Source organism: Lepidothrix coronata, unplaced genomic scaffold (genome assembly GCF_001604755.1).
Source record: "Lepidothrix coronata isolate B3197 unplaced genomic scaffold, Lepidothrix_coronata-1.0 Scaffold19, whole genome shotgun sequence".
NCBI lineage: Eukaryota > Metazoa > Chordata > Aves > Passeriformes > Pipridae > Lepidothrix > Lepidothrix coronata.
Genome location: NW_016690199.1, coordinates 6,976,041 through 6,996,378, shown reverse-complemented (window position 1 = coordinate 6,996,378; position 20,338 = coordinate 6,976,041). Strand labels below are relative to the sequence as shown.

The 20,338-nt window shown below is 41.4% G+C and overlaps 1 protein-coding gene across 6 annotated transcripts in view; it reads left to right on the top strand.

The window, feature by feature from the left end:
* Window positions 1-20,338, top strand: part of EVL (Enah/Vasp-like) — a 126,877-nt gene that overhangs the window by 36,788 nt on the left and 69,751 nt on the right. For 5 of the 6 annotated variants that reach the window (XM_017807636.1, XM_017807635.1, XM_017807634.1 and 2 more), the window contains exon 2: window positions 19,331-19,499. In XM_017807636.1, coding sequence (XP_017663125.1) covers window positions 19,331-19,499 — 169 coding nt within the window. Of the gene's footprint in view, window positions 1-10,465; window positions 10,623-19,330; window positions 19,500-20,338 lie in introns of those variants that run through there. The other variant, XM_017807632.1, reaches the window with a different exon arrangement.

The window sequence follows — 20,338 nt, the reverse complement described above, 5'->3', positions numbered from 1 at the left end:
ACCTTATCTCAAGCTGGGTTATGTCAAAATGTAAGTGATGGTACTTATTTGTAACAGCTGAAGTGGATGATAGAATTGCAAATGTTTATAAAATGTACAGCTGAAAAAGGGAAGGAAAATGTAATTTTACAAACTCCCTGTCATTCTCTCCAGCCATTCAGCCAGCCCTCTGCTTCCTGGCTCTTTGATGTCATGGCTGTACATAGGGACTTATGGCCGCATACTTTGGTTTCAGAAAGCTTCCATCCTGACAGAGAAGACTCATTTACCAGAGACCTCCAAGGGTTTCCATCATACTTCCTTTTGTGGGTTTAAGCAACCAACTAAATCAAGAAGGCACTCTTAATTTCTCTTGATAAAACCATGGTCTGCCTCCCCTCTTTGGAGTTGCAAAAGTTGCCGTAGCAAAGTTACCACACCATTTCCACCTGCCTGTGCAGAGAGAGCTCTGTCCATGGTTTCTGCTGCTCAGGGCAAAGAGGCTTGATCCACTGAGCTCCATGTTGCATAATGTCTCTGGTCTAAGACAAGCACAGATACATTTAAAGCATGAGTCTCATTTTTGATATGTGACTGAGATCGCCCCAGGCTGATGCTAAGTTTGAAAAGACTGAGCCCTAAAACCTGTCTTAAAAGGATACTTAGAATAGAGTTGGAATAGCACCAGTAAAATGGAATTTGCAACAAACCCCTGTCTTTTCTGAACCTTATGCTCATCCAAAGGTTTTTTTAGTTGACTCAGCACCAGCTAGCAAAGCAAGTGTGGTACTGATGTAGGAGGGAATGGTGGGTCCCAGGGCCAGTTTGCTGAGTGTGAATGTGTGTGCTGCTGAGTGAGAAGTATTCTGCCTGTTTACTAGGGGGGGTTCTGTTAAAAACTGCAGTGCCTTGAGACTCCAAAATCAGAGCTGAGCACTGAGCATGGCAGCACTGAGCACAGCACCATAAACCTAAGGGCTAGCAGTAGCTGCCTCAGGCATGGCACAGACCAAGAGAACCTGCATAGAAAGCAAGACATAGAAAACCTGATGTATCAGCATGTTTTATTCTTATTCTCATTTTTAAAATGGTGTGAACCCAACTCTAAGTGGCAGTGGAAGTGAGAGACTGAGAGCAATGAGGCATCTGGCTGTGCTGGCACACCAGTTCATGCCTGTTGCTTTATTCTGTTTTCCCTTTTCTCTTATTCTGGGGCAGGCAGGAGCAGTCTTGAAGAGCAAAACTCCTGTATCCAGAAAAGATGGGGGGGATGGAAAAGCAGGCAAATGATAGAGTCCTCTAGCTGTGTAATGCCAAGCCGGAAGCTGAAAACCAGTCCCTGTGCAGGCTACTGCACTGTCAGAGTGGGGCGGGGAAGTTTTGTTTTCACATCATGTATTTCAGAAAAGCATTCCCCAAATCCATGGTCTGATTTACAGCTGTGGTTGGGTTATCAAATTAATAAGGACTATTGTTTGGATGTTAGAACCCAGTCAGCCTAAGCAGAAAGAGATGAGACAGGCAAGGAAGGCAGAAATATTGAAGAGGAAAGGTTCATGGCAAAAAATGGAGACAGGTGTTAGGAAAATGGTTCTTTGAAACTTATGCTGCTTAACCCAGTTCCAGTGCCCTTCATGGGGACACAAGCTGGATTTGATTGAGGCTCTCAGAGGTCAGTGTTTTTTATCCATTAAGCTGCAACTGCCTAAACTGAGTGTGCAGCCCAGGAGACAATTGAGAGCTTTGCCCGGTTTGTATTCTGTTTGCAGTTCGGGGAGTTGGTTTCAGCAGACCAAATAACACTGTTACGCTGCTCGGCTGATAACACACCAGTTATAAAGTTCACTGTGAGGTATCTTGCCATAAGCTGACTGAAGGGTTCTGTATCAGTTTAGATTTTGGTTAGCTCTTCAGGGTGTAGAGAGAAGCCAGCATGGATGTAGGGCAAGACATCTGAAGCTATGGCAATTAAATCTTTCAAAAGTGTTGTGTTGGGTTTGGTTTTTTTAATTAACGATTTAATCATAATGGAACTTTGGATACTGATTTCCATATTCTTTTTGGGTCTGAGAAATAATGGTTGCTGCACTTGAAAGAGGAATTTGCCTTTCGATCCCACCTGGCTGTGGCTGTTGGCATTACTGTGGAGACTGGGCTGCCTTAACTTTGGCCAAGAGAAAGATGCACTGCGAGTAGTGTGCTGCTCCTTCTAGAAATCCTCCACCACCTCACTTCAGTCCTGAATTTGTTGTCTTGGGAGATGGTGGAGCTGTGGAATGTTCAGAAAGCCATTAATAGGAAAGGCAAGCTGAGTTACGCCTGAAACTTTCCCCATTCTCTGTATCCTTTCTCTTACCTGTCCTTTCTGTAATTTGTTGACTTGTGACTGATTTTTGGTTGTCTTTTTAATTCTTTTTTCTGAGGCGTTGTATCAGTTATGCAAAAGAACAGGTTAAAATATTCTGGTGTTGTTACAGTAAAACCAGGGTGCTGTTATGAAAAGCACGTCTTGACACAGAGGCTCTTGAACACTTCTAGTCAGTGTAATGGCTCAAGGGCTAAACTAATATGTTAAGCTTTGGGTGGAAGGGTTATCTTTTGACAAGTCTGTCTGAAATGCTGACAAAAGTCCTCCAAGTTTTAGGCAGTGAAAAAATGCCAGACAACTAGAAAGCTATACTTTTGGAAAATGCCTGTAATTCCCACTATGAAGGAGAGGGCAAGATGGGGAATACAGGAATGCTAAAAAACTTTTACCTGTATGAGGTGTGACTGTTTGCTGCTGCTTACCAAGTGTAGATTTGAAATCAAAGGAATTTATAGAGTTCTTTTTAGAGACTTCTATTTCTCATGGTTATTTAATGTTGATTTGGTTCCTTATTCTTAATCAACATTAACTTGAGAAAAACCCATTTCATACCCCTTCAAACTATTAGAACTTTCCAGATTGGCAGAGGGACTTTAAATTTCTAGTATACAGTTCTGGAAAATTTCCTTGCCTTAGATATTTGATCATTTTCTTTTTCTCAGTGGTTTTTCAGTCATGATATATTCCACACTGCTGGACACTGGTTCAGTAAAAATAAAGGATGCTGCTTCATAAAGTCCTGGACCTGCTTTCTTCTGCGGCTTAGAAGGATCTGTATTATTTGTCATCTTAGTGAGGTGTGTATGACATAATCCACTGAGGTATAGGAAGAAGATACTAAAACTTCAGTAGTATTTGTATCTAATTTATAAGGAAATATATGTTGAGGTGCGTGAAAGTTTTTCTGATGGGGTGTGTGGTCAAAACTCTTTGGAGACCATTGTTCTAGTGACTCTAGCTCATCTGCAATAAATGTGGAAGAACCTTTGTCAACTCTGACTTGTGAAAGTCGTCACAGAATGTGTTGTGCATGTTGTAGACACGAGTAATTTCATGGCAACCTGTGACATAACCTGTGAGGCTGATGATGATCATTCTTTGTGCTGGTCCCAATGCATCCTTTGTGATTGAGTTCCAGCATTTTTGTACCTTCGGGTTTTGTTGTTACAGGGAATTGCTTTCATAAGGTTTAATGAAAACAGCAACAGGATAGCTGTAGCCAAAATGCCTAAAATGTGCTGCCTAACATGCTTTTAATAGAAGTTTAGTCCTGGATACTATTAGTTATCAACATCAGTAGTAAAATGATACTGTGTTTGGCAATAGCCTGACACTGATTTTGAAAGGGGACTGTGCATGCTGTTGTGGAGGCTTTGGTGGTCATCGGCTGCAGATGGACAAGCTGGTGAGGGCACTGGTGAAGGTGAGCAATGATTCTTTGGGAGACCTTCCCAATCAACCTCTCTTTAGTTTGCTTTCCTAAGGAAATAAGGTTTATGCAGTTACTTCACCTTTCTGTCTGCCCATCCTTTTACTTCTCTCTACCACCTTCCCAGTAGCTGACCAGCAGATTCAGAAGTGTCAGTCTAGTTTGACAGAGGAAGAAAATGACTGTTTTGTGAGACTCACCAAGTGGATGGAGAGGAGATTGATTCGATCTGGAGTCCTTTGTGAAGTAAAGGCAGGGCATGGTCAGTTTGACCAGCCATTTGCTGCCAACCTGCAGATGTTTGGTAGATGCATAACTCCCGAGAAGTGGCACTCTGTGGTGTCTCTGCACGGCGATGGGAAAGTTACAAGGTACATAACAAAGTCAAGAAAATAATTTTAGAAGAGATAAGGAAGGTTGCTAGGAGAAAAAGGGTACAAAATCACAGTAAAGCAAGAATACTTCTGGCTTTATTTGACAAACATTGCACACAAACAAGTCTGGTGCGCAAATGTGCTCAGGGATCCTGTTTCAGTTTTGGCGCTCAGAAAATGTTTTTATCTGCCAGGCAATGGGGACAAATCTTTGCCAAGAAATAAGGGAAGGAGGGAAGAAAGGAATGGAAGGGGCTGCCAGGATAATTTTTTTTTTTCAGTAAGTATTGTCACTAGTTTTGGACAAAGGATTTGCATATTGCACATCTCCATTCTCTAGCTCTCCTTGTGTTTATTTTTACCAAAAGTAATCTGAAAATTATTCTTCCTGTGAAATTCAGGGGACATCCTCCCACACTGATTACCACATGTAATAGCCTCTAATACAGATTTTTGAGTACAGTTTATTTACATTTGGTGCTGTTTTATACCCATCTTGAAAAGGGCATTACCTTTTCCGTGATGGAAAGCTACAGACACTCAGATCTGCAATGTTCAGAATGAAGATAGTTAATCTGAATAGACACATAGACACTGTGACTCAATTGTGCAGCCTGTTTGTGCCCAAGAATGATTTGTTATTCTTCCCAGATGAAGCATATCTGCAAATACCAAGGCCACATTCGTTGTCCATCAGTGCAGACATTGGATTTAAGATGGGATTCCAATAGCCCAGTATAATTTACCTCGTTTTACTGCCTGACTGATGACACAGATGATATAAAAGATAAGTTTCTGCTGCAGCTAGAATGGGTAATTGCTAATGGGACTCTTTCCACCACCTTCAGCAAGGGTAGAGCAGGTGTTGAGTCACGCAAAACTATGTCAGTGTCCTGTAAAATGTTATAGGGGATTATTGTAAGATGTGAAAAATGTGGAAGGAATATGGATGCATTACTGTTGTCAAAGGAGAGAGCTCCCCTGTGTGTATGCACTACTGTGTGTTACATGGCAGTGAAAGATGTGGCGAGTTGACATGACAAACTGCTGGCTGTACCCATTCCACCTTCAGGGATCCTTCTGTAAGTTGAAGTTTCCCTGTGCCTTTAAGTAAGCTATTATTTCCAACCCATCCTATTCCAAGAAGCATAAATATCAGAAACAAGGTCAGAAACAAGGCCAGGCATTCTTCATCTTGGTGTGAACTTAGTCCTCATCCTTCTAGAACCTGCACAGCAATACCATCTAAGGGATGGTATTGCTGTCTTGGAAAGTGTTTTCCCAATTAATATCAAATGATCTCAGGCTGGCAACCTGAACATCAGACAAGCACGTGCCTTTAGAGAACTGCAGGTGATAAAAATACAGTTAAATGTGATTTCTGGTTATTTTTTGGTCAGCTGCTTCCCCTCCAGTCTCTTAAGTTGTGTTTACATGCGTTTTCTTCACTCCAGCATCCCTTACATCAGAACGCCCCCCCCTTATTTTCACACCTGCTAGGCTGTACCTCTCCCACCCATGTGCCTCTAAAAAGCTTATGATAGAAACACTTCCACTGGTTATGGTGCCCACAACATGATGTAGAGGTGTCTCATGATACAAGTATCTTATTTGTTCAGTAAAACATGATTTTCGAATTACGTTACTTAACGATGGATAGCATTAAATAACAAAGGTTAGTACTAGAAATGAGCAAGGGCTAACTTTGAGTGAGAAGCTTCTTGTTTCCCTTTGGGACTATAGTGAAGTTAGTGTTTTTCGTTTCAAATCCAAACCCCAGAAATTTATATGACCGCCCCATAAGTCAAGAGCTACAAAAAAAGTAATGTTTGCAGTAGAAATGACCACTGCCTACAGCTGCTGAAACCACTCATCTTAATGTTTACTAAAATCTAAGGAAAAATGCAAACTGAAGGTGAAAACACATCAGCTGTGGAGCAACGTTGGAGGACAGCATATGCTTGGTGACATAAATACGAGAATGTTTTTTAACTGATACCCCAAATAAGTTTATATTGGCACTCAGATCATTTCTAATGGCTCTTGAGATCAAGGGCATTGCTATGCTTTAACATCAAAAGAAAGTTATGTGGAGAAGCTAAGTACACCTCTTAAAATCTGCAGTACAGAAGAGGGTTTACAACACTCTAATTCTCAGCTTCTGGAAAAGACAGGACATAGTACACCTCATCTGAGGCTACTGGTGGGAGCAGTAACTGATCTTTACCTGCTGGAGGAGCTGTGGGTGGTGTGGCTGGTTCTAACCATAGGTACAGAGGTGCCTTCTCTCTGCAGCAGGGAGATGCCGATGCTGGTGGCTGCAGTGAGATTGCTGGCATGAAGGCTTAGAAGATACAGTCCTTGGTGCCACTGGCTGCCATGAAACAACATGAAAATGTTTGTTTAATAAGGACTGTGAAATGTCCCCAGCACTCAGGACTCTTAAGTACTTTCATAATTTCAGGGGGACTTTTCCTGGCAGACTTTGATCATATTAAATAGATTTCCCATGATATCATAATGCTCCATTTGTTATAAATGTGCTGATTTGCGGATGTGCAATTAGCTGACTCAAGCAAAAAAGCATTGTAGATATCCTGTGTATGAAGTGGCAGTTTATTTCTCTCCATATGGTCTATAACTTGTTCCATGCTGCTTACCATGGGGTCTGGGCTTACTGCCCATTGCTCATCACAGTTTATAGAGAGGAAAATTGAAGGCAGCCATGGAGTTAATTCTTTGCAATACAGTTATTTCCTTAAGGCAATACCTAAGCTGTTTGCATCAGCCAAAACCATCCCCTTGAAAGCAGGTGAGTCCCGACTGTTCCCTCTGTGGAGTGAGGGTTAGAGATGAAATTGTCTTAGCAAAGGGCACTGCGTGAATTCACAGCCAGGGGCTTCCTGGAAGGAAAAAATAGGGCTCCCCAAATTCTGCATAACTCAGAACTCATAACTTTAAAAGACTTTTTTTTCCTGCCATATGTTTATTTATCACTACTTGAATGGATCTATACCAAGGTTAAATCTTGTCCCTCTTAAGTCCACAAGTAAACTTCCTTGGACCTCAACCATGATGGGATTGCGTTCTAAAGTAATAGTCTCAAGAAGACTCTCATTTTCAGCACAGGAACAATTGTCAAAGTGGCAGTAGGAACCATACCTCACTGCACATTTTTAACTCTTCTAATACTAAATAAGTATATTCTGCTCTCCTCTCTGGTATCTCTCTTACTCCTTTCAAAGGAGTGGAGAGCATGGAAAAAAAGAGATTTGAGAGAGCAATAGCATATATTAATGTACAGGGTTAAACTTTCTGAGGAAAAGGAATTTTTTTGTCTCATCAGCATGTTTAACAGTTGCAAATCTCTGTGTATGAGGAAATGTCTTACATTCAAAGACTATTAACAGCTGTGAAATTAGATTTACAAATCTGAATATATTTATCTGCATATTTTTATGCTGTTGCATAGCATTTGTGCATATATTCATGAAATCGTGTTGTAGTTTATGAAATTTGAGTGTACAGTTTCAGTGTGAACTTTCAGATTTCTTAATCATGAGGTCGGTAAATGAAAGACTTGCCATCTGCAAATTTTGAAATTTGTGCAATATAATATGATGCTTTTGGAGAGAAACAATTAAAAACAACAGATATAAATGTATAAAGTTATTTGGAAGGTGTGAAATGCGTATTATGAAAAAAGTGGTTTAATCGTGTCTACTCAAATAACTCTTAGGTGGGTACAGTTTTATATTATGATGGGGGGGGTTAATAGTATGCACAACACATTCCACAGTGCTTCATTTCATTCTTAAAAATTGTCTGGGTTTTTTGTTTGGAGATGAGTCATTTTGAGGCTGAGACACTCACTTTTCTGGGTTCAGCCAATAGCTCTAAGGATTGAAAAATATATGACATTATTATCTTATACAAATCACAATTCATCTGGTAATGAAACTCTCCAAAAGAAAGCAAATACAATACTTGGGTGTCCTTGGAACATGAAAGTCTAGTACATGGCCAGCAGACGTGCTACTCAGAAACCTATGGGAATATTCATTTAATTGCAACTAAAGCTTCGCTTCTGTGTTTAGGAATCCTGATCTGCTCACACAGATCTCAACACATGACTGAAATAATCTGTTTATCCAGCATATGGTCCTTTGTGAGGACTGGATAGAAGTCAGCTACTCGGTCTTACGTGTCATTTGTCACAGAGTCTTTTCCTTCTAAGTGCTCCCTTTCTAGTCCAGGGCCATGGAGGCATTTTAGCAATGCAAAGAGGTGATTAGAGGCACTTCTGCTGGAATGTATGCTGCAGTGCTTAATGAAATTAATTTGGCTTATCAAAGGGGCACGGAGAGGCAATGCTGGGCTTTGTCCTACTCACTGTCACTATTTCCTAGGGTGACATTGGATGTGTCAGTAGTGCTCTTTGCTGTACTTTTGGCATGCGCGGTGCTAGCAGGAGCTGGGGGGAGGCTGGGAGTTTTCAGGTGTGCTCAAAGGTGTTTGTGTTCAGGAGAAACAAATCTTTAAAACCAGGCTTTTCTAGCTGATATTATTGTAGCTGATGTTTGTGAGTAAGGAGAATCATATCCGCTTGGTTTAGCAGGAAGACTATTCTGACTACTAAGTGCTGTCTCCTTCCCCCCAAATCAGTGACCGTATCTATCTCGGACACAAGACATCAGAGGAATAAAAAGGCTCCTCAGATCTTTGCTTAGTCCATCTTCCTGTATCCTTCTGTCTAGAACAGTGGAGACAGTGTGGCTGATCTGGGCAATTAGTGATTTGTGTCCATACTTATTTGGAGATGCGTTTTTCAGGTTATGTCCTTTTCTAATATGTGCAGTAAAGTAGTATTTGCACTGACAAACTCTACAATAATAGCCTAAGCAGTGTGTGAGCTCTACAGAGAAAATGCCACTTGATCCAAATGATGTCAGATTTTAAATTCATGAAAAGCAGGATTTTTCGAGTAAAACAAAGTAGTGCCCAAAATGCACACAGATCTCAAAGCAGGAAAATGCAACAAATAGAAATCCTAGGAATATGATAATAAAATGCTTCATTAAACAGAAAAAAAAATAGAGCAAAAAATCACAGCAGAAAAATATGTGCTTAAATGTCAGTAAGAACTTTATTTCATGTTGATTTTAAACTTCCCCATCAGTTGAAAAATGAAACTCTTCAGTCATACAGAGAGTTTCTGCAGAGGAACCAGACGCTACATCTGAATGGGCCGTGCACTGCCAATCATGAGAGCAACCAGATTTTCACCCCCATGTTTTTACTAGGTGCCATTTCACCAACAGTTTCTGTAGGTCTTTCAGTTGAACCATGAAAGTAATCTCTTGTAACAGGAAAACCGGTGAAGGTGAAAAACACTCTGCTCCTCTGCTCAGATGGAACAGTGTTCGCAGCCCTTGCTCCCCAGCAGAAACTGCGCTGAAGGGTTCATGTATCTGGCGTGCCTTGCCAAATTCAGCCTATTTCTTACACTCCTGTCTTCTTGATGTATTAAACAGGGATCTAAGGCTATTCAAGTGTATGTTGCACTCTGCAACCACTGCAAGGATGTCAGGAATTGTGTGATCTCCTGAGGACTGGTCTCCTCAGGGCTCTGCAGGTTTTGCGTTCATTAGTGGAGACTTCAGAGCATCTGGTGCTGACTCCAAGAGAAAGCCTGTGTGCCTCCGTGGTAAAATCATGGGTTCTTGCTGTGTTTCCAGCAGTTCTTCAAGAGCTGAGCAGCTCTGCAGTTTGTGGGGTGCTTTGGGAAGTTACCTGGTGTCTGCTTGCCTCTACTCCGTGTCAAGTTTGGGCAGATGGGCAAAAGGCATCAAAGTAGGTGAGAAATATAAAATTTTGCACCATGCTGTGCCAGTTAAAAGTTTTGGGCTGGAGCTGGACCCCAGCCAGCCACCAGGATCCCGGGTTGGCTACAAGGTGGAATGGGGCCCTTGATACCACTGGGGCCTCTGGGTTTGGTTCTGCACTGTGTAAACGCCCATGCCATAAATGAATAACAGCAATTTTTTTCTGGGTCTGAGCTTTGTTTGCTTTTGCTTTTGCCTGGACAGCGAACCTGTTCCTTGAGAAAATAAGCATTTAAAGTTTTTAATATCTGTGCCTCCAATGAGGCAATGGCGGCACATCTAATCTTAATCTATATTGTTTCTACTTTTGTTCAGTAAAGCGGTTATAAGAAATAATACATTACTTCTTTAAAGTCCCTTCCCCGCCCCTTCTTGTATAAGTGTTACTTCCTGCCCTTCTGCTCTCTCAGTAGTGCTTCCCTTTCCTGTTTTGGTTATAAGCCTTCATAGAGACTCCTGGCTTGTCTCCCTGCCAAATTTGTCTTCTGCTCAGGTGAAGTAGACTGTTTGGATTTAGGCACACGTGCCGGATTTGAGTGTGTACTCCTGTGGGATTGCCTGACCAGGTCCCCCTCGATGGCAGGCACGTAAGTATCTGGGGACCATGCACACTGACAGGGAATTTGTTGACCAGAGTTAATGTGACTGGATGGGAAGGAGAGCACGTATTGTGATAAACATAGAAGGTCTGTGTTTTGGTTATAGCCTTGTAGAATAATTTATAATTGTATAAAATGGTAATTAAGTTTTTATGGCAATGGTACATTAATATGCATCCCCTGGCAGTGAGGGAGAAGCTGACTTGATGAAGCGAGAGTCCTTCATTCCTGGTCTGCCTCCATCAGCTCCAGGGGAGTTCTCACAGGTTTATTTGCATTTCTTCTGGGATTGAAGGGAAACCAAGGCAAAGCGATGCCAGCTTTAATGAAAGACCTTTATGCTGATTTTGTCTATTTATTTACGAGTCTGCCTCTCCTGGTCATTAGTTATGATTATGATCTTTCAAAGCCTTTTCAAAGCCCATGAGTGAGAGCTTTCAGCCATGTATTTTCACTTGACAGTCCAGTTTCAGGTTTTGCATAATGTGTATTTTACCAGATTAGTTACTTCTCGTTTTTATTTCTGTCATTTAAGGGTAAAGAGAAATAGTTTGTATTAATAGCAACCTGATCCAGTCAAGTTGCTTTTTTATTGTTTTTGATTAATTGAGTTCATAGTGTTTCTCCAGGACATTTACTTGACTAATTTTTAGGAACTTCTAAACATTTACTTGGTGTTTATTTTTAGGAACTCCCAAAATATATCTTCAAGGTAGTATGCAAAATCTGAAAGTGAACCATACTTCACTGCAGAAAGAAATGCTGTGTGAATCAAAGCATTAATGGAGCAGTAGAGTTTCTCCATTAGGAGACAGCAGTGACACTGCCTTGTTGGAAATTGGAAGGGAAAGGTTCCCAGATCATGGCATGGCTCTGGGAGTCTGGCTGCCCAGCAGCAGTGGCACTTCTCTTAATCACACCACTTCCTCTGTGAAGTGCCTTTTGCAAAGCAGATCTCTTTAAGCATGTTTTAAGATGCTGAGTTGAGATACTGGTGACTGAAGTTCCCCTTATAGTCATTTCAATTCTTATGCTTCAGTTTGCAAAACCTGCCAGAAGAGTGATGGGTTAAAATTAACAACACCACATAGTTTGAAAATCTCAGCAGCATAAACTAAGCAGATGTGCCAGCTTACAAGGGCATCAATCTGTGGTTGCTCTGCTGGCCCCAAATCTCCGCTGATTGGCAGATGTGCTATTTCAGCGTCGCGGCGGACACCGAGGGGTCAGGGCTCTCCACGGACTTTCGCCGGCAGTGCTGAGGACTGAGTTGTTCTGGACTGACAGTCAGGCCCAGGTGGAACATCTGTTCTGCTGCTTTAACATTTTGCATACTGTATTTATTTTTTGTATTTCTACTCACTTCTCCCGTGCTCGAGAGCACTGAGGGGTGACAGAAGGTTATGCAAGTTTCTCTGGTCATGCCAGGATTGCGTGCGTGTTCCCAAATTTAGCAACTCATCTGCCAAAGTTCTGGCTTAGTGTGAGACCTGGATGCCTCATAAACTCTGGTTTCCAGCTGACCTGTCTGCAGCAGATACTGGACATGTCAATCAATTCCCAGTGGGTATGCCTGTGTAATAAGGGAGAATTCAAAATTAGTGTCTTATTCCTAGCAGAAAGAAGAGTAATTCTTGATCCTTTTTCTTATGGAGGTAAACTGGTGTTCATCTTACTCTTGATAACATTGTAGGTTATCAGTATTTCCATTTACTGCTCTATAAAATAAGGTATTTGTCTTGCAGGTATGTCATGACTTTTTTTAACAGCGTCAGTCTTTACGAGAGCTGCTTCTGAAGGGAGCTTTGTATTTTTACTATTTTCTTCTAATTATTTAATATTAAACTCTTTAGATGCTGGAGTTTAAGAGTGGAGAAAGGTGATGGCCAGGCACCTGCAGCAGATGCTCAGTGCAAAAGGCTCATCTCCCTTTTGCAGTGCAGCCAAACCCCAGCACCAAAGGCAGATCTTCAATGTAAACAGGCAAGCTGAGCAAGCTGAGCAGGAGACCAAAAAATAGCAGCTCCTCTGGGAACTGGACTTCACTTCAGGCTGACTGGGGCAAGGGCAGCATTGTTGTGTAGGTCTCTGGACAAGTAGGCAACCAGGAGTGAATGCAAATTGAGAACTTCTGACCACTGTGTGCATGGGTTGGTTTTTCAAGGGATGCCAGGAAATGGACATAGTCATTGTGGCACCTCCATATTATATATGAAAGTGTGACTGCTATTATTCTAAATATCTGCTATAACGTATTCAAGCATCTGCATGTCACTGAGGATTAAAAGCACCTATCTGGATGTAAAGTCCCTGTGGAGCTGCTCTTGTGTGATCAAGTGGCTAAATACTGTATTTTCTCTATGAGGTCTTGCTGCATTGCTGAGGAAGTTCTTCAGTGCTCTGGGAGGAAGGAGAGTGTACGATGATGACACCAGCTGTGCTGCAAGTTTGGTTGCAGAGGGAAGTAGACTTTGAAAAGGAAGTCCCAGAAGGCGTCACAGGGAGAAATAAGGCTTCCAATGAGAAATGTGGTCATGAGCAAAGCTGGCAGTGAACCTCTGGTGGGAAGGCTGGAGAGCCACTGCACTGCAGCAACTTTATCTGTATTGAGTTCAGATCTCAGATACAGTCTGCATGGCCAGAATGACCCAACTGCCTTGTGTTCAGAGGGTGTCTCAGGTTTTTTTGTTCTCTAAATCCAGTGGTCGGAGAGAAATGTCCACTTGTTTCAGATTACTACTTAAACACTTACCCTATCTCCCAGTCATTATTATATTTGTTATAGTGAAAACAATTAAAATGTTTAGCAAATTAGACCATTAGAGTTTGAAGTACACTTTAAGATACTGCAGGAACATGAATTGTAGCTTAGTAATTTTGAGGTGTACTGCACAGATCACACATCTCCATACGCAGGATTTTGAACTTACATTAGCTGTTCAAGCTGATATGGAGAATATTCTGTCAGCTTCTTAAATCAGCATCAGCAATTTCTTGCATGTCACGTTTAACCACACAAATGTGACTTTCTGTGGCAGCCTCAGTGGACAAGTAGAGTGAGATGTGGTAAATGGCTTGTGCGTTATCTCACACATTCTATGTGCTGAGGTTTTGTTCTCAAGTAGGACAAGCCTGGGGCTAAGTAATATTAACAATTTCTCACACCAGTAAGAATTATTAGATCAGTCCAACATAATTTTTAATTATTAATCATTTAAACGTTATGGGGCAAATGTATGGGAGATGGAAATGAAAAATGTTTGTGAAAATAGCTGTTTGCATTTCCTATGAATGCCAGAAAAGAGTTGTTTGAAGGTGGGAGAATAATAAGCAGCTTGAAACAAAGTAGATCCGTAATAGATTCAAAGCATGAGAGCTTGATTTCTGTCAGGGAGCTTTCACAGTTTGTACTAAGACAGCTTTTGCCCCAAGGACACAGTTGCATCTGTAAATATGAAGGATAGTGGAAGTGTCCAGATCCACCTGGCATGCTGGAGTAGAGCCCACACAATTAGATGTTTCATCCTGAAGTTAGCTGGCCGTGGATATTTGTTACACCTTTTGTGAGCATGATTTGGTGACCCTCCAAAAGCTGTATGATGTTGTCCTGGCTCTAGGAGAAAGTATTGTAAACCTCTCCCGTTATCCCTGGAGAGGTGACCTCTGGGTAGGTTGGTGCTGGACAAGGGGTCCAGGGTTGGGCTGGGATAACCCTGGTCCATGGCAGGCTCTGCACAGGCCAGCTGGTCAGAGCTGGGCTCAGTGCTTCAATACCATACCCTGCAAAAGTTTTGTTCGTAAAAAGATAACCTTGTAAGTAGAGAAAACAGGTCAGTGAAGGAGCACATTGCAGCTTGGCCACTTGTCTTTTTCCCAGTCGGGGACAGGAGAGAAAAGTCTTGGATACCTTTCAGAGCCAGACTTGCCTCCAAACATTATGGTTTGCTCTCTTTTTCCTGTTTATTCTCTATAACAGGTTTTTCGTGGTTCCAAACTGAGATTTTAGCTCGTATGTTTGGATAACCCACTGGTCTAGGCAGAGTGAAGCAGGAGGACTTTTCTCTGATCCATGGCTCCTCCATTACCAACCTCCATAGAAATTTCTGTCATTTGTTTCCCCCTCACCCCTATATTTCTTCCTGCTACTTAATCATTTGTAGTCAGCCAGGTAATGTCAAGCCATGGCACTAAGTCTCGTGCGATAATTCACAAAAAATCCCAGATATTTTCCCAAAGATTCCTTGTGTTATCTTTCCTGTACTCCTTTGTGGCTCTTTTTTGGCTATAGTTCTTGGTAATCATACATTTACTAAAAGCCAGGAAGAAAGGGCTGCGTTTTTTCAAGTTCTGCACAGATAGAAGAAGAGAGAAGTGTTATTTCAGGATGAAGGCACCTCCTCTGCAGCACTGCCTCGAAGTGCAGCCTCATTGCTACTCCTTGACTGTTCTCCCCAAATACAGTAGTACCTTATCTGGTACCTTGAGTTTCACTTGACTCATTTAGGGCTGGCAGTGCTGCTGACACCAAAGCAAGGAGGATACAGCAAATCTGTGGGGCCAGCCCATGTGTGTGCTTGGCTGCCCACACGCACCAGGGTTGGGCAAAAAGGATCAACGCTGACCCTTTCAAGAAGGGCTAACTCCAAATTAGCCAATCTATTAATTTTTGAAGATGAACCCTAAACACAAGAGATGGAAGAGAGCGGGTGAAAATGGGTTACACAGAATGAAACAAATTGTATAATCTGCAAACTTTTTTTTTTTTATTTATAGTTTCGTAATATTGAAACAATATTCTGTAAATCTCAACAGCAAACACTGGATTTTAGGTACCTGCTGTGAATGAAGGATTTCCCAGTGCAGCCTGCTTCTATCAGATGGGAAGTTAAGCAGATTTGCTTTAACTTCAGGCAAACAAGTGGTACTGGTGCAGATGTTTGCCATCCCACAGATGTAAAGCACTGAGAGAAAATGCTTTCAGAATAAATAAGGGTGAATATTTGGATCCCGAGGAAGAACCCCTTCCCCTCCACATTTAAATAAGATATCTTAAATCTACCTCAGAGTTGGAGTAGATGTTAAGAGCAAATGTGAATGATTTTGTAATCGAGACCTATGTTTCAATTTTTATATTTTTTATACATCATTTCCTATGGTGGGAACTCAGGTGGATGAATCTGACTGCACGTTAATGTAAAATAAAAAATCAGTAGGGGAGTTAGTAATATTTGATGTGGTATGTGAAATTTAATGGACCTCCAACATATACCCATTTTTCAGTAACTTTTGTGTATTAGGAAAATAAAGCAAGTTCTAGAAGTCTCCAATAATAATTTTGTGTATAAATGCTAATATCTAACAAACTCTTCTCATGGAGGAGGAAAGTGACTATGCACAATTGTGCAACTAAGACCCATATTTGTTACCTGTCATGTGTAGTTGACATAAGTATAACCAAATAAATAATAAATAACCAAAACTTTTGCTGGATCTTTGTGAAACTACTGATGCTTGATTTACGTTTAAAATAATGTACTCCACAGAGAGTAATAGAGAGATTCTCACTGACCTTTCTATGAGCAACATTTTCTGAGCTGTTTTCAGGGAAGCCTCTTAAAGTAGCAGTGGGACAGTTGTGCCTTTTATGTGTAGGAGAGTAAAAATCTTCAGGATAAAGAGTTACATCTCCATTTAGGGTGAGACAGCAATCTAGCAATGGGTCCCTGGGAGCATATTGGGTGTTGAAAAATTGATGAAGTGGTTTGCAAGAATGGATTCCCCTTGTGCTGTACTTGTTTTATGTTCCTTTCTGTTATTTCACTGGAGGCCAGATAACAGGCTTAATCCTGTTTCCATTTAAATGAATGATGAAAAACTTCCACTGACTGCAGGAGAGCAGGGATTGAGCTCAATGTGTTGTTGCTTTATGTTACAGTAACAATTGGTCATCATGCATTAAATATTGCTCCTGAGGTCTATATCTGTGTTTCAGTCATGGGGCAATAGCAGGTTACATGCTGTGTAACATTTTAGTGACAGCAAAGGCTGAAGGCAAAGTTGCCATATCTACTGGAACCTGGATATGGCATTATGAGTAATGCCATGTTAAGGCCCCGGTGTCTGTATGGTTAGAGGTATTCTTGTTGTTGTATGGAAGGATAATTTAATTAATTTTGACTAATTAAGAAGCTAATGGTAATTGTGGGTTCCAAAATTCACCTGAAATGCAGGCAACATTGGGTCCAAGGCATGCTCTGATTGCAACCACTGATGTGCTCTTGCTTACTTTAGTGTACAGTGAGGCTTGTAGTGACTGGCAAGGCTTGAGGGGAAGAACATGGTGTCACATTGGCCGAGTGTGACTCTCCCAGGGATAATGTTTTCTGGGATCCCACGGGCTCACTGGGCAGGGGCTTACTGTGCCCTAGGCAGCTGATGATCCCCTCACCTCTGGAGCCGAAGATGGAACCTCGTAGCACAGACAGGTGGTCACCATTCAGCCACACGACTGCACTGAGGATTATTTTTGGCCATTCTACTTCCACATGGCAAAGCTAATCCAGCGTACCTGCCTTTTTGCTGGTATATTTCTCTCCCATTCTCCCCATCTGTGAATCCAAGACAGACTGGGCATCCCCAGGCAGGTCTGGAGGATGCAGGCAATGCTGCCACTGCTGCCAAGCTGTGGCTCTTGCACCAGCTGGAGGATTAGGCAGGCTGGAGTGAGCTCAAATCCTTCAGCTGCTAGTGTCAGATATGGAGGAGCTGCCACAAGACATTAGCTTACCTTAAAAAAAAAAGAAGGGAGAGGTGTTTGCTGGGTAAGTAAATCAGCAGAGGCACAGCTGTTCTCCAGGTATCTCTTATAACAAAGCAACAGCAACTGGTAGATGAGCTGAATTTTATAAATTCTGAAGAAGAATATAGATAAAATAATGTTTAGTCTTTCTGATCTGAATATATTGCTCCAATAACAGAATTTAGCTGTTTCCATGCTACATAATAAAAATACAATTTATCCTGAATTTTCTTACATTGTTCTTTATGGAGATGTCTACCAGTGTCCTTACTCCCTCTGTAAATCCTGTGAGGAGTTTTCAGGCTCTTACCCACAGCCTGGAGGAGGTCTGTGGGCTACCTGGAGGCTCTGTGAAGTGACTGATAAAACAAGCCAGAGTCAGTAGGTTTTAGTGTACCATGGGGGATGCATCTGCCTTGGAAATCTTTTTGAGACCCACAAATCAGAAAAGATCGAAAACTGCTGCTGTAATCTACCCAGATCCTCTTAATACTTGCAGTAACGTGCTCCCTTTCATTAAAATGATGACAGTGATGGGGTCAGGCGGCTTTGGGTGTGCAGCAGTTGGTATGATTTACAAGGGGTGTAATTTGGCGTGGTGGCAGTGCAGCAATATGGTTTAGCATCACCCAGGAGCTTCTCATGTGTTTGTGTGTGTATGCTAGGGAGGTAAAAGCAAACAAAGAAGGGAAGAAAAAAAGATTTGTGTGCAAAGAGGATTAGTGCTTGATATTGCATTGTGGAAAATTATTTAATACAGCTTGGGCTCAGGAAGGGAGGTATGTGTGTGTATATGTATACATATATATATATATATACACATATATATATGGGTCTAAAGTTAAGAGGACACTCGTGAACTTAAAATTTTTGCAGGGCATATATCCTGCATAGTTTCATTTAGGTCTAACATCTTAGGTCTATTTGCTTTTTGAATATTCCTGTTACATTAAAGATTTTACATCTTCAACATTTGCAGGATTCGTTTTATTTCTTCATATTAGGAACTCTGATTTCCTCTGGTGTAAGAAAAGTGACTGGGAAGTCAAGAGAATTGAAATCCTGATCTATATTGACATGTCACCTCAACAGCATCATTTGCCAGTGGCATTTCTTGCTCATGATGGGTGTGTTTTATTACCATTCCAGTATGTTAGTCAGGATATGCAAGTAAGAGGTAAAGAACTAAGGAATTTCTGTGAATCTAAAGGAGAAAAATTGTTATTAATGCTATACAAAGTGTAGGTACTTTAATGCTGGAATGCAGACGTTCATGGATTCCCGTTTCCCACTTTCTTTGCTACTAGGATGAAGGAAAAAAGAGTTCTTGTGTGTTTTGCACCATGTATTCTGGGACCTCTAAGTGCGTCAGCAGGTCTGGGTATTAGGCATCAGATGGATTAACTTAATTGATTTCTTCAGTTTACCTAACATGGCTTCTGGTTCAAGGTCTGCTTGCTTCCAGTTTTAAATGTATAACTCAGCTGTGGATGTCACGTTTGTTTTGTCAGGAAGCTGTAAAATATTGGTAGGTTTTCATGCAAATGTGAAAGGCTTCACTTGCCAATAGGTACATAAAATAAATGGAGCATTCATACTGTTGGACAGTTTTCATAACATTTATGTGATGCAGGTTCTGTCTCAGGGCTTAATGTTTTATATAAAATAGATTATCAGTTCAAAACAGCAGCATATAAGAGGCTTTTTAAGTCTATGAACACATACATGTCAGCTTTAATTTAACAGATCACAGTCAAAGGATTCGCAGATCTCTTATAAAACATATGTTGTAAGCGGTTCTGATAGTTTCTCTTGGTTTCTTCTCCTTTACAAGTTTGCAGTAAGAAGCAGCAAATTCACTGCCTTTTTTCTTGTTTTTGTTGTTTTCGCTCTCCAGTGAACAGAGTATTTGCCAAGCCCGAGCTTCAGTTATGGTCTATGACGATACCAGTAAGAAATGGGTGCCAATCAAACCTGGACAGCAGGGATTCAGCAGAATCAACATATACCACAACACGGCCACGAACACCTTCAGGGTAGTTGGAGTTAAACTGCAGGATCAACAAGTGAGTAACTGTATCAAGTTTCCTGTAAATTAACCTTTGATCTCGTTTGGTAACCTCAGTTCTACACCCAATGCAACATTTCCTGCTCCCTGCAAGGTGCCTACAAGCTTGTTTACTCCAGTCGTTCGGATTTTGTACAATTTTTTGCACACAGAATGTAATATAGGTTATTACTCCTTGTTTGAAAAAAGAAATTTTGGTAGATGCCAGAGATATTTTAATGTTATTCCCCTCTTCCATTTTTTTCTTGTGAAATGACTCTTGTTTCATTCTGCGGATTTTGATCTCAGCTCCCCCAAAATTACTTTTTACTTGGATTTAGTGCTACAATAAAATATTATTTTATTTAATTTTCTAAAAATTTAATATATTATATTAAAATCCACTGCTGTCTCACTAAGTGTGATTGTTACATTGCCGTGTTAAGTAATTAGTTCCTTGTAATGCACTTTAAAATCCTAGGTGCACATTGTGATCTGATTTACAGCAGCCTAATTCTGCAGGACCTCCTCGGGTATTAAAGGAGTTATATGGGATTTAGATTACCAGAACTGGGATCAGGCCCCCAGTCTGATCGGCCACCAAAGCCCAGTGCTCAGCCCAGGGCTGGCACGGTGTGGCTCTGGGCAGCCTGGCTCGTGGTGTGCCGGGCAGTGTGTGCTGTCAGAAGCTCCCTAACCAAATGCCACAATTATACCCTAAGCAAAAGTTTACTTGGGTGGAGTAGCAGTGCAGTACTGCAGTTCCATCTGCATTTTAGAGCAGAAATTTCAGAGTTGGAGGCTCCCTCTGTGTATTTGACGTGAGGGTGGTACGGCGGTGGCAGCCCAGCCTGCCCA